The sequence below is a fragment of the Myxocyprinus asiaticus genome, chromosome 11, assembly GCF_019703515.2.
Source record: "Myxocyprinus asiaticus isolate MX2 ecotype Aquarium Trade chromosome 11, UBuf_Myxa_2, whole genome shotgun sequence".
NCBI classification, from domain to species: domain Eukaryota; kingdom Metazoa; phylum Chordata; class Actinopteri; order Cypriniformes; family Catostomidae; genus Myxocyprinus; species Myxocyprinus asiaticus.
The window spans coordinates 27,148,333-27,163,016 of NC_059354.1; the positions used below are offsets into that span (position 1 = coordinate 27,148,333).

General features: G+C 39.6%; 2 protein-coding genes across 5 annotated transcripts in view; both read left to right on the top strand.

The window, feature by feature from the left end:
• Window positions 1-4,048, top strand: part of LOC127448108 (zinc finger E-box-binding homeobox 2-like) — a 76,177-nt gene extending 72,129 nt beyond the window's left edge. For all 3 annotated transcript variants that reach the window (XM_051710405.1, XM_051710404.1, XM_051710406.1), the window contains one exon: window positions 1,941-4,048. In XM_051710405.1, the coding sequence (XP_051566365.1) occupies window positions 1,941-2,539 (599 nt within the window). In that variant the 3' untranslated portion in view covers window positions 2,540-4,048. The remainder of the gene's footprint in view (window positions 1-1,940) is intronic.
• A 1,904-nt stretch (window positions 4,049-5,952) lies between these two features.
• Window positions 5,953-14,684, top strand: part of LOC127448118 (glycosyltransferase-like domain-containing protein 1) — a 125,966-nt gene continuing 117,234 nt past the window's right edge. The window contains exon 1 of one of the 2 annotated variants that reach the window (XM_051710425.1): window positions 5,953-5,973. The gene's annotated coding sequence lies outside the window, so the exon portion shown is untranslated. The remainder of the gene's footprint in view (window positions 5,974-14,684) is intronic. The other variant, XM_051710423.1, reaches the window with a different exon arrangement.

Consider the following 14,684-nt stretch of genomic DNA (forward strand, 5'->3'; position numbering starts at 1 on the left):
TTTTTTCCTGTCCATTGCCATATTTTGGTTGTACATTTCAAACCCATGACAACGGTGTAATGATTTCCTTCTTTTTGGCAGGCTAAAAGGGGAGATATAATACATTTAGCAAGTGACACAGCCCATAAGAAATATAAATCATAAATTAATCTCTTTAATTGTTTCTGTCTTTTAGACAGCAATGAGATTGAGACCAAATGTAAACTTTAGAAGAGATCTCAACAATTGTCAAGACACCAAAATCTGCAATCAAAAGTCAGATATTTTAATTTGAACTCAAACATTATCATCAGATTCTTCCAAAACCAAATTATCAGAGCTATGCTATCAACATTAACTGTATTGCTCTATACTCTTCCAGTATGCCAAGAACTGTCCTATTGGTGTCCATTTTTATTTCTCCTAAGGAATTTTAAAAGCAATATCTGATCCAAAATTGATCCTTAAATGAATTATAACTGAGAACTCCCTTATGTCTCCTGAGCTATGAAAAAGCAATAAAATATCCCTCTGGGAGATGATATTTAAAATCCAGCTAAAATTACACAAATAACTGCCACTTTAGTTTCCTCTTTAAATGGAAGATGCACTCACAAGCTTTCTTATACTCATTTTGTTCAATGAAAAACAAATCTCACATAGCTTGTAAATTCAGCATTTGGAACACCAGTCAGAATGCAGGCACATTGTTAGTGCAGTTAACTGGCATGCCAACATGGCACAGTGTGCCAGGTGTATGAAAGCCTGATGTGTGCGTGGCATTTTTATGCCACAATGTGACCTCCCCTCCTGGGGAACTCCTCTCTTTCACACGTTTGCATCATCCCTCAATTGCATTCTTTGGTTGGAATGCATAGAGAGGAATCTGCTGTCTTGCCTATTTTTGAACTTGATGAGGGGAGGTGGGGAAGGGGACCATCTCAAGTATGGCTGCTATGGAAGGTGTTGCAGGCATGCCAGGGCTATTCATGGCCAAGAATATAGTACATCTTTTCATATGCTTGGAGCCGATGGCGAGTGTGTGGGTTTTTATGGCAAGTATGTTTTTGGTGGAATTACTTAATGCCAAATAGCAACTCCCTCCAACATCACTGATTAGACTGGAATTAATTTAAATTTTTTTCTTTCTAAGATTCACTACAGTTGTGATCATGGCTTCAGAATGACAGTAGTGTGCTGGAGGTGAGATGTTTTGTTTGGTGTAAGGGATATATGCATCACAAGGCTGCTGTCTTGTCTAAGCATTTTTTTATCTCGAGACATGATGTCATCAAACTCTGTCAGGGATGCTGACTGCTTCGCTTTCACCTTGTGCGGCATGGAACGATAATCACCTGATCTTCTTGGCTACATTCGGAACAGTCACAGACAGCCTCAGAATAGCACCTCAGGACTGTGGCTTTCCCTCACCTCCCTGCACCGTTTTTGTTTCAGTGCTCAACATGGAGGACTTTTTAGACAGGACAAACTATTTTTACAGTACAATGTGGTTACTTGAAACAATGTGTGTCTCAGTAAATTATAATATTTTACCTTACATTTAACTGTTATGCAAACAAATTAGAAATATTACATTTAAAGGGATAGTTCACCCAAAAATGAAAGTCCTGTCATCATTTACTCACCCTCATGTTGTTCCAAACCCACAAAAGGAGACGTTAGGCAGAATGTTGGCCTCAGTCACCATTCACTTCCAATTTATGGAAAAAAAGATGCAATGGAAGTGAATGGTGACTTAGTATATCATTCTACCTATTTAGGTGAGTAAATGATGATAGAATTTTAAAGGGTGAACTATCCCTTTAAATACAGACTATTTAATATAAGTTTGTGCATCTTCCGTACAGAGTTAGAGAATTTCCAAATTGCTTTTTTGATGCTCTAAAATGCCGTTGATGTTGTGCTGACCTGTTGGCTCCTCTCTATTTGTGTGTCTGCAGGAAAGCGGCCTCACCAGTGCCAGATTTGTAAGAAGGCCTTCAAACACAAGCACCACCTCATCGAGCACTCACGCCTACATTCGGGCGAGAAACCCTACCAGTGTGACAAATGTGGCAAGCGCTTCTCCCACTCCGGCTCTTACTCGCAGCACATGAACCACCGATATTCCTACTGCAAACGGGAGGCGGAGGAGCGCGAGGCTGCCAAACAAGATAGCCATGACAACGGCGGACCTTTGGAGCCTACAGAGCTCCTCATGCGTCGGGCTTACCTTCAAGGCCTCGGGCCCTTGGGGTTTTCTGATCCAGAAGACCAGGCTGAGGACATCACACAAGGAAACACCATATTGAGAGATGGCACTGAGGATGGGGCCAGAGAGGCAGAGGAGGTGTATCCGCAAGTGACTGACAGGCAAGTGACAGGGTTGGAAGAGGAGATGGAGGAAGAGGAGCAGAGATTTGACACGCAGAGCCCTGATGGGACAGCTAAAAATGAGAAAGAGAGTGAAGTAACAGGAGGGACAGAAGACGAGATTTCAGAAGAGGGAAAATTGGCAAGCAAAATAAATCCTGACGGCAAGAATGAGGATGCTGATTAACTACTGCATTTCGGATTAAGCTTCCTGCATTCTTTGTTTTTGTTTTCCCTCAAGCTTGTATTGCGCCCTTCTTCCACCCCTTTGGAGGGACTTTGAGCCAGATACACATTTGTATCATACTGCCACAACTTGGTTATCTGAGCGTGTGCCTGAGGCTTGCACTCGTCAATATAAAGAGTGCCAAAAAACAGGCATCATAAACTAGGTTGAAACATGAAGAAATCCATATTATGCAAAAATAACGATTGTCAGAATAAAAAAAAGAGAGGTTTTTAAAATGTACAGAGTCAGAAAGCTGTGCGGTGCTTATTTCCATATAACTCCTGTGTTTCAATGTGGTCGTATCACAAGCCTGGAAATTGCACTCTGAAGTATTATAAAAAAGGCAAAAGAAAAAAGAAAAAGAAAAGAAAAACCACTTTTTTATGTTAAAAAAAGCATTGCCTATACAGTATGTACTTGTACTGCATTTGAAGACGCAGTAGTGTGTCAGTGTTATAGTTCGTCTATCACTTACTGTGATACCCTTGATTTTACCTTTGTTTTCCTAACCTGCCACGCCATTTTGGGGGTCTCACCTTGGCATTTTATGAAGTAATTGTACCTAAAAAAAAACAATAAAAAAAAAAAAAACAATACCTATGTGGTTCTTAAACATACAAAGTCTTAAAGTTGGCCTGGGGTGGAAGGAAAGAGTGTGAGAAACTAATGATGGCGAATACTCATTGTATGAGTGTTCGTCAGAACCCCTGTGTTTTTCGTTCGAGAAAAGCCTTATATGCAAACCCTTTCACCTTTGTTTTCTGCAAGTGCCATCCTTGTACAGTAAAAAGCAAAGTCAACTAGTGTTCTCTTTACACCTGCTTTAGTATTAAATAAAATATTTCACCTTGTTGTTTGAAATACCTACATCAGTATTAGTATATCTAGACTGCAGTTGTTTAGTTTACATATTGTTTGTGCAATTTTCTGTGTTTTAAGGTCATCTGTCAGTATTATCTTGGTTTGTTTTGTTTTGTTCAATACAAAATTCACTTTTATTTTAAACTACCATTTTATTTATGTGACTCATTTTATATTTCCTAATTATATTTATTTCATACTGTAGTGTACAGTATTATAGTTCCTTGATATAGATATATTTTAGTAAATAAGGATCCTTACAAGTGGAGCAAATTTTACGTAAAGAGAGCATTTATTGTATCTGGAGCGATTGATGTGAATTGCTGTTAATACTACACTTACCTGATGAAGGAGAATCTACAATTTGGGAACTTTTGATACAATATTGTGAAAACACTGTATTTTTGACTGAAAGGAAAAAAGAATTCCACTTTATTCATCTTATTTGTTTTTTCCTTTTTTCCCTTTTTTAGCTAAATAAATAAAGGGGGGCTGTGGTTGTTGGGATTTTTGAAATGTCTGTTGAAGTATAATTTAATTTTTATTTGTAATTTCTCTTGAAATTGAACTTGCTCGAAATAAATGTAGCCCAATTTAATTTTGAAAGCCTGTGCAACATGTCACTGAATTCTACTCACAATTTGAAAAACATCAATTTGAGTATTTTACAAATGTAATATCTTACTTAAAATACAGAATAATCATAAAGCCAAGCATGATAACAAAAGATTTTATTTAAATAGATTAGTACCTTTGGTATAGTGTGTGTGTGTGTGTGTGTGTGTGTGTGTGTGTGTGTGTGTGTGTGTTGTCTTTCTCATATGTGCTGCTAGTGTTATCCAAAGCCTTTATAAATTACAGAAAAACAGCTATCAAACATCAGGCTTTAATATTTCCCAGTATAATTTTCTCTGCTATCATTTAATTAATTACTGGAACCTTTACTTTTTGATGTGGATTACACATTGCAATATAATCCACCTTATCAAAGTCTCTCACAGTATGATAGCCTTCTATTAGTCTCTTTGAAGTTGAATGATGTTGGGTTGCGCTAAATTAACATCATCTGCAGGCTGCCAAACTGACTGTGAAGTCTCGATGTTGGAACTCTAAGGAGTTCCATTAACCATGACCTTGCTAATTTTCTCAACTCACTCATCTCAAGTTTAATTTTCAAGGAACTATTCAAGCCACTTTTCTCCCTGCAGGGCTGACAGTCCATTTCATTTTAGAAGCTGAGGTTACTGTATAAATGGGCCCTGTCAGATTATACAGCACAGTACTTTTATACACGATACATTCTTTTGCAATACATGTTTCTTTATGGTCCAATTTTTGTTAATTGATCTAAAAATAAACAAATAAATGCATAAGTGGGAAAATTACTATAGCAGTCCTATGATAATGACTCTTGGAATTGTTTATTTTGAACACTTAGTTTCTACCAAATTATAAGATATCTAAAATGGAAATTAAATTCAAGTGAAGCTGTAATTAATTTGGTACAAGACTGCAGTGGTTCTGTTCATTCCATTCAGGTGAGTATCTGAAGGGCCAGTAAATGCTGTTGATCAAACATTGCACTTTAACTGCTCTGACCTATAATGCACTCCTACCGCTTATTAAACAAACACATTTAGAAAAAAAAAAAAAAAAAAAAAGAGGCCTACATTTATGTCTGTTATTAAAAATATATCAAACTGATTTGTTTGAAATTTAAGAAATAATCCTATATTCACAAACATACAAACTGCTGACAAGAATTAACAAGACTATCTGTATATTTAGTACAGTACAAGTACAGAGGAAATATATCAGACATTATATGAATAATAAAATAAAAAAAAGGTATGATCTGTTGCTCTGACACAAAAGAAAAAAGCCCAAATTTAAATTGAAATAAATAAAGAATACATATCTAAATAAATAAATAAATACAGATATGTTTAGTTTAGAAGAAGAAAAAAGTCATAAAAGTCTATTCACATTTCTTTCTTAGATGGTAGGCAACATAACATTAAAAATAATTATAAATAGGCCTAGCTCCGCAAATAACAATACATTTAGACAATACATATATTTTTAAAACAGTAAAACTGTGGTAACTAGTTATTGGTACACCACTGTGAAAAAAAAAAAAAAAAAAAAAAAAACTAAACAAAATTACAGCAAGATTATTAAAGTTTATTACACTGTTTCAAAGAGATCCCATAATCATTTATTTCTTTACAGTAGTAACAAAAACTGTAATTATGTATTTTTATGAAAACTATTGTTTTCATAGTATTTTTTAAGGAATGAGCTGTATACAGAAAAGTGTGTGTGATGTAGAGTTGCAGTAGGCTAAGGTATACTGAGTAAAAAATGTAGCTATTGACATAAGGTATTGAAAAGAACATGCACTTACTGCAATAACATACGAAGTGTGGAGAAAAGAAAGGACCTCTTGGGATTTCAAGCTTCAGCCCTGGACAGCGTCATCACGCACTGTGACGTCATCACGTAAACAAGCGCTGGGCTTTCAGGAAGAGGTAAGAATGAATTCAACACGCGGATAATAGAAGATTTCTGCCTCTGTTGCTGATTTAAAACTTACATAGGAATGCTCACTATGAGCAAATAACCAAAGGGAGACAAAAACATATACGGCTGTGCAGCTATAGCAATATGTATATGCTATTGTCTTCTAAATAAAGGTAAAGTTAATTTGTTCTCATAAATCTGCAATGTGAATTAATTTCACTTCCGTTGAAAACAGTAGTATTGTCGTTTGCACACTTAAAGGAATGGTTCACCTAAAAACGAAAATTCTCTCATCATTTACTCACCCTCATGGCATCCCAGATGTCAGTTACTTTCTTGCTTCAGCAGAACACAAACTAAGATTTTTAGAAGAATATCTCAGCTCTGTAGGTCCATACAATGCAAGTGGATGGTGATCAGCACTTTAAAGCTCTAAAAAGTCAGTCGTATTAAAAGTAATCAATAAGACTCCAGTGGTTAAATTAATGTCTTCTAAAGCGATACGATCGCTTTTGGTGAGAAATGGATCAAGAATTGTAAGTCTTTTTCACTAGGGCTGCACAATTATGAGAACAAAAAAATATCATAATTGTCGATTATTGCCCTTGATATTGTAAACGCGATTATAAATGATGATTAAAATATTAAATGACCATGATGTCACAAAGTAAGGAACCGTGCGGTCCTTCATAGTAGCAGATTTCAACGGTGGATATGAGCTGCACTCCATTTGTTTTAAAGCATCTTTTAAGCATTAAGTACTGTAATAATGCTTGTTATTGATCGGCCTAATACAAGTTATTTTAAAGGGATATCTATGGTATAGAAGTAACATGTGTAGTTGTTTTCTGAGCTATTGACAAAGCCAGTTTTTAGTTGATTCAGTATGTCTGTGTGACATGTAACAGGTTAAAAAAATATACATCCCCACACGTTAAACGGCCTACTTATTAACATGACAAAACTAAACTTTTACAATTTGTAATAAATTGTGCACAGAAATCAAGCAATGCAATGAACTCTCCCATTACAATAACTGCTGTCACTCACTGCAGTTTTATTTTGTTTCAGCCCCGAAGATAAGCACAAGCTCATTGACGCTCCGCACAGAGTTTTGCACTCTCGTGAATGCTCTCATTAAAAAAGAAGCTGTCTCAACAGCACAATAAATTATTCACACCGTGTCTATGCCTTGATTATAACGGGAGCATTTCAGTTATCTATGTTGCAAGCGAGCAGTAACATGTAATGAATCCAAAATAATTCCGAAGTGCTTTTCGCTTTTGTTCTATGGCTTCTTTTCGACTGTCAGGTGATGTTTTTTTTTTCATAAATTTTTGTGTGCCACTACAAACAGAGGTGAAACCTAATGCATGTATCTGGGCATTCTGATTTAAAACTTTAAAGCTTGCGCATTAGCATCAGTTGTCATTACTGATAGGATGGAGTACTAATTTAAGCATCTCTAATTGGCCATTGCCGTTTCATCGCTCAATCGTGGCAGCCGCAATCGTAATTGTAATTAGACTTTCAATAATTGTGCAGCCCTACTTTTCACTATAATTGTTTACTTCCGGTCGCTCGCTAATGTGCATCCATGAGGGGTTTCAGTTCACACTGCCTCTCGCGTGACGTAAGCACGCTGGCATGTTCAAATGAAAGCATGTCAGCTTGTGAACAGCATTCTCTTGTAAACGAATCGAGCTGCACTTCTGGTTGTATTTTATCAGTTTTCACGTGAACACGCCAACACGCTTGCATCATCCGAGAGGCAGTGTGAACTGATTCCCCTCATGGATGCTTATTGGAGAGTGACCGGAAGTAAACAATTATAGTGAAAAGGACTTAAATATTGATCTGTTTCTCACCCAAAGCTGTAGTATCATTTTACCACTAGAGTTGAATGGATTACTTTTACTGTGACTATCTATGCTTTTTGGAGCTTTAAAGTGCTGATCACCATCCACTTGCATTCTGTGGACCTACAGACTTGAAATATCCTTCTAAAAATCTTTGTTTGTGTTCTGCTGAAGAAAGGAAGTCATACAAAAATGGGATGGCATGAGGGTAAGTAAATGATGAGAGAATTTAAATTTTTGGGTGAACTAACCCTTTAAGCCACACTTAAAATGTGTGAATTTCAGTGCATTAGATAACAACATATCACACCAAGGGCCATATTTTAAGAATGCAGCACTGTGCCATAAGTAATAAGCGCTAAGTCAGTGGGCATAGTCATGAAGTTTTAGCATTTTCGTGCAAGCGTGCTCTAAGGTGGCCTTCAAGTGGAGTCGGAAATATTGTAATTACGAGTTTCGAGCACATGAATGACCCTGTGAAGTCGTATTAACGATTGTGAAACTCAGAATTCTAGATGATACACGAGTTTCCAAGTTGGGACGTTGGAAGGGACGTTGACATGAAAGATGATGAAAAGCAATGATTTTGTAAAATTATTAAAACTTATGTAATTTATTTAAATAATATACATTTGTTAAATATGACAAGTCAACTAATGACTCACCCTTCAAGGTTTGCGTTAAGCAAATTAATGAATAATATGTTAGATACCATGCATTAATAAATCATGTATGTTGTTTATAAGTGAGGCAGGTTTATTCATGAATGTTTATTCACCGGTAGAACAGAAAAAGGGCTTTTGCTGTTGTTCATTGCGCAGTTGTTTAAGTTTGGCTTCTTCCGTATTTTGTTTTCTACCTGAATGCGTGACATGTCGTAGTAACGAGTGCTTGACTTGGAGGTACAAGCTTCCTAGGTGCACTTGAAGGCAGCTTAAGTCTAGGCGCAAGTGGGTTTCGCAAATCGTGCACGCAAAGTGCAAATGGGCTGGTTCAAGTGCAGTTAAGTTCTGAGGTTCTTCTCTGGTTATTTCACCATCTGCATCCTATCATATAGTCCATTCCCTGTCAAACAACAGCAATATAAACAAAGTTAGCACATTCATAAGTTGGTAGTGTAAATGCTGTATGCAGTGAATTAGAATAACTGAAAATTACGTTCTTTTGTGCATTTACTGCATCCATGATTGTTTGTTATAGTTCTATCACAGTGACATGCTCCTTTTATATGCATGGGAAATGTGATACTCGACAGTATTTGGATGTATACTCTGTTAAATTCTAGAGAATGTAAGTATTATTAATCATTTTCATCTACTGACACACAAATCATGGCTAATATTAACAGTGATTGTATCTGCATGCACTTTTACCTGTCGATTTTGAAAATGTTATTAATTTATTGAAACGAAAAAATGAATCCCAAAAATTTTCTAATTTCAAAATTACACTTCAAACAACATGAAAATATAATAAAAATAAAGCGGTAAAAAAAATTATACTGTATCCAAACATTTTACCCTCTCCAACTTCTTCCACCGGCCCCTTTTGCAGTAACTTAATAATCACTCTACGACAACTGGTGGAAAATTACCAGTATAAATTAGATCATAAATACAAATAGTAATAATCATTGAAAAATAAACCATGACCTCTTGAAAGTTTAACTCAAATCTCAAAAAAACTTTGTTTCATAAGACGGCTATACAACTCTGATCGTCAGGGACATAATTTGATGTTTCACTACATTTTAAGAGTTTGGACATGGACTTTATTACCAGCTGCTGGTAGAATCTCCAAACTAGAGGGCAAATGCAGGAACTGAGTTTATACTTTGTGCTGGTTTTACATGGTTTTAAAAAATGACCTATTTCTCAGGAAAATAGCAAATTGCACTTTGTGCCACTTCATTACCATACAATACACCCACAGTGTGCGCGCATACACACACAGATTGCGCAAACACTCCCATCGATGCCCACTTGTGCTTGGCCCTGGCACGAAAATTGCATTTAGAATTAGCGCTCAAGAAAATTTAATAGGATTTTGCGCACTGTGATAGATTTAAGTTTGTGGGCAATGGAGGAGTCAGGAGGCAATGAACTGTCAGCGTGAGTATTTTATTACTCTTCAGCGTCACACAAAAACTTTAACAAAAAAAGGGCACTTAGTGGCCAAACACACACAAACGAGTCTTTGTTAGTCAGGCAGGCACATGCAGCCACAACTCTCTCTGCTGTCTCTCTCCCATGCTGACACTCTGGCATGCCTTATCAGGTCTCCCTCTGCCATCACTATAATGAGAGACAGGTGTTAGAGTAATCACAACCCAGGTGACGAGCCTTATCGCTCTCCTGCAGACAGACACATGACCACGCTCCCCATGCCACATTCCCCCACCACCGACTCAGGCCTGGGCAACATCCGGCCCACCAACTCCTACCCCCATTTCTGGAGAGAAAGTCAGCCACAACCATCTGCACCCCCGGTCTGTGGATCACCTCTAACTTAAAGGGCCGAAGAGCCAGATACCAACAGGTGATCTGCGCATTAGTATCCTTCATGCATTGGAGCCATTGCAGAGGAGCGTGATCGGAACAGAGGGTGAAAGCCCACCCCAGCAGGTAGAAGCGGAGGGTAAGAACAGCCCACTTAATCGCAAGACACTCCTTCTCAATGGTACTGTACTTGGTATCCCTGAAGGAGAGCTTGCGACTAATAAACAGCACCGGCCATTCCTACCCTCCCGCCCCCAGCTCCCTGTCAGATGCATCCATCTGCAAAATATAGAAATCAGGAGCATGTAAACGCGGCCCCCCACAAAGTGCGGACTTTTAGGAAAGCCTGTCGGCACGACCCTGTGGACCGGATCGGGGGCCCCCTTTTTAGTAAGGTCAGTCAGCGGGCTGGTGACATCAGAACAGCAAGGCACAAACCACTGGTAGTAACCAGCCAGCCCCAGAAACTGCCTCACTTCCTTTTTGTTCTTGGGCGTCAGGCAGGCCGTGATCGCTGTGGTTTTGTCAACCTGTGGACGCACCTACCCGTGACCCAAGTGGAACCCCAGATACCTAACTTCCACCTGCCCAATTGCGCACTTCTTTGGGTTGGCCGTGAGTCCCGCCTGTCGCAGCTCTCTCAGGACATTCCACAGATGTGGCATATTCTGCCACCAGTCATTACTATAAATAATAATGTCGTCTAGATATGTGGCGGCATATGCCGTATGCGAGGATCTTGTCCATGAGGCACTGAAACATGGCCGGGGCCCCGAACAAACCAAACGGAAGAGTTACGAATTGGTGTAATCCGAACGGAGTGGAAAAAGCAGTTTTTTCTCGGGATATTGGAGTTAAAGGTATCTGCCAATAACCCTTTGTCAAGTCCAGCATCAAGTAAAATTGAGCTGTGCCCAACCGATCGAGTAACTCATCAATTCGCGGCACTGGGTAAGCATCAAATTTGGACACCGTGTTCACTTTCCAGTAGTCCACACAGAACCGGACTGATCTGTCGCTCTTAGGAACCAGAACCACTGGGCTGGTCCAATTGCTGTGCGACTTGTTTTACACCCATCTCGAGCAGAGCCTCTAATTCTTCCTGAACAACCTTTTTCTTGTATTCAGGAAGACAGTAGGTGCGGCTACGAGCCACCACCCCTGGGGTGGTCTTGATATGGTGCTCTACGAGGTTCGTGTGACCGGGAAGGGGTGAGAACATGTCCGAGAATTAAGCTTGCAACCGGGCAATGTCTGTAAGCTGCGACGGTGAGAGGTGGTCTCCACAAGGGACAGGGGTGAATTAATTTGAATTGGTAGTTACCTCCGGCCCGAGCTCCGCCCTCTCCAGAACTAACGTTGCCAAGGCTACAGGCACCGCCTCCCTCCATTCTTTGAAGAGATTGAGGTGGTAGATTTGACATGCTCCTCTCCTATCTGTTGGGCCTCATGAATTCAGATATAAGACAAAGGCAGGCCTAACACAGCCATAAAAGCCTGACTGAGGCCTCCATACAAAGTCATAAATCTTACTGATAAAAACCGTGGCAAAATCAAACAGACTACAAATCCCATGAAGCCTTGCTCACTAAAGGTTTGAACTCTCAACTCCTATTGGAATGAGGCACACGACAGAACGCCCCTCAATCATGATGTCATCGGGAGTAGAAATACCTCTGAGATCCATCTGGGCATTGCTTCCAGCAACTTTGCTCGCCGTGCGTAGATGTAGCTCATCGCTGCTCTCAGGTGTAGCCTCGTGGCACAAGGAAATAACGTACGACTTGAAACTGTGGCCATACCATCTCCATCTCGCTGGACGAGTTGAGATTACTCTGTGTTCCACCGAACACTCTTAACGAATCCGAAGGAGATCGCCGAGCATTCCGCATCTTCATCCGTTTGCCTGCAGAAGTGAAGAAAAAAGATTTCTCCGCCAGCTCGCCAAGAATCAGCAGCCGTTCCGCCCGCCGACAGAGTGAGGAAATGGCCTCCCGTCATCACCCGAGCCTCGAGGAAATGAGTCGGAGTCAAACGACGGATGAACACACATTCTACCTGCGTCCTCATGCGATTCAAGTAAGAGGTTTACGTCTGGACAGAGATAGAATATTACAGTGTGTTATTCTTGTGTATCAAGGTTATTGCTTGTACAGTTTACAGGCTGCCGAGTCCACTCATTGCTGCTAATAATACTCAAGGTATTACTGTAATTTACTGTTATCACGAATGAGATCTGCTGTGTTGTAGTCCAACCACATTGGACTGTTGTGTATTTCCGCCATCGCGGGTGAGACTGGCACACTGAGTTTATCCATTTAAAGAGACCACGGGACGGTTTACGAGCCGTCCACCGCGTCTCTGAGTGATAAACTAACAGCTGCTTTCTCTCCCACGATCGCGAAACCGGCTTTGGTGCCGCCACTTTATTCTCTCTCTCTCTCTCATACTAACCACGCACGCACACACGCACAACCCCTCACAAACATTCTTGCACACACTTTTGGCTAGTAGATAACTTAATGATAAAGCTCAGCTTTGTCCCTAAGTTATCATATATACGGAGACACGCGGTAAACGGGTAGACGCCATTAACCGGCTTCTCTCCGCCCACATTCGTGGCCATATTCTCTGGCCGGAAATCTCACGTCTGCCATATTGTGCGCTCCACTCCTTACACACACACACGCACACACACACACACCTTCCTCTCATGTGTTATAGGCTTATTTTGGTTACCATATCTAATGATTTCACTGTTTAGTTTGTAGCTGTAAGTCAGAAGTTTATTGACTGCATTGTATTGATATTGATATTACTGCATAAATAATTTTTGTTATATTTCAAAAATAAGTGTTTTGGTTTGTTTTGCATACACCTGTGTCAAATGCTGACAGGGGATGTCAGTGCTCGGATTCAAGCCTTCATTGTTTCCTTTTGAATGTCGATTTTTCCTAAGAGAACAATCTAATATTGAGACTGTTATACTGTCTGGTTATTAGTCCCTGATTCCAGGGTGGTGCCCCGGCGATATTAATCCTTATTAATATTCTATTGATTTTGATAATTGATAATTATCTTTGATGATTGTTGAATTTGAAGGATCAATAAGCTAGTGTTAATTCTAATTAATGTTCCATTGATTTTAATAATTAATGATTATCTTTGATAATTAATATTCTATTGAATTTGATGGTTATCTTTGATTGTTGATGTGAAGGATTAAAAGAGCTAACATTGATTCAAATCAATGTTCTATTGATTTTAATAATTGATAGTTATCTTTGATAATTATTAATTATTGCTAATAACCAAACCCGCTCCTGAACGTAGCGCACTACATTTACTGGTGCCCCGTGTGAGGCTTTAATGAGTTAGATTCTATTATTTAATTTAAATATTAATAACTAAATAAATAATTATTAAGTATTTCTGATAGTAACACTGATCTAAACAACCAGTAGCTCCTACATATACATTCCCTTAACTTCGTAATCGAGATCTCCAACTCGTCGTGTGACCTCAAAGTGTCCTTGTCACTTGACGAGTAATTTGGAGCTCGAAGTGGGCAGCAATAGAAGCACTCTATCTCCCTGTGCGAATTCACATAGTCGAGTGTCCCGTCGTAGAGTCGGCATTGACGTTCTTGCACTTGGAGCAAATTCTCCTGTTACCTACCCCAAAGTGTGGAGTTTTGCTCTTAAGGTCAAGAATGTATTGAATTTGTTTCTTACTATTCGAAGGTCCTTCCTCCCAAGCTTCCCGTATGATGTCGAGTACGCCACGCGGCCGACACCCATACAGTAGCTCGAATGGGGAGACCCCTGTGGAGGCTTGCGGGACCTCTCATACTGCAAACAACAGGGGTTCGAGCCACTTATCCCAATTTTGCACTAACTTATGAATCATGTTTTTCAAGGTCTTATTAAATTGTTCGACCAACACGTCGGTTTGCGGTGGTAAATGCTGGTGTGAATCGATTTAATGCCTAACAATTCGTATAGTTCGCAAAGTGTACGTGACATGAATGTCATGCCTTGGTCAGTGAGGATTTCCTTAGGAATCCTAATGACTGCATGCAGTCCGCTCTATTGGCCCGACAAGGTCCATGGCAATTTTCTCAAAGCGGACCTCGATTAGTGGTAGAGGGCACAATGACACTTTAGGGGTGGCCGGTGGATTCACCAACTGACATTCACAGCACGCCACACACCATTTGCATACATCGCCGTGAATGCTGGCCAAAAAAAACCGGGCCATTAGACAGTTAAACGTTTTTCGTGACCTAGGTGGCCAGCCATTGGGTTATGGTGAGCCGCCTGGAAAAGTATTTCCTGACGGCTCTTTGGTACTAATAGCTGA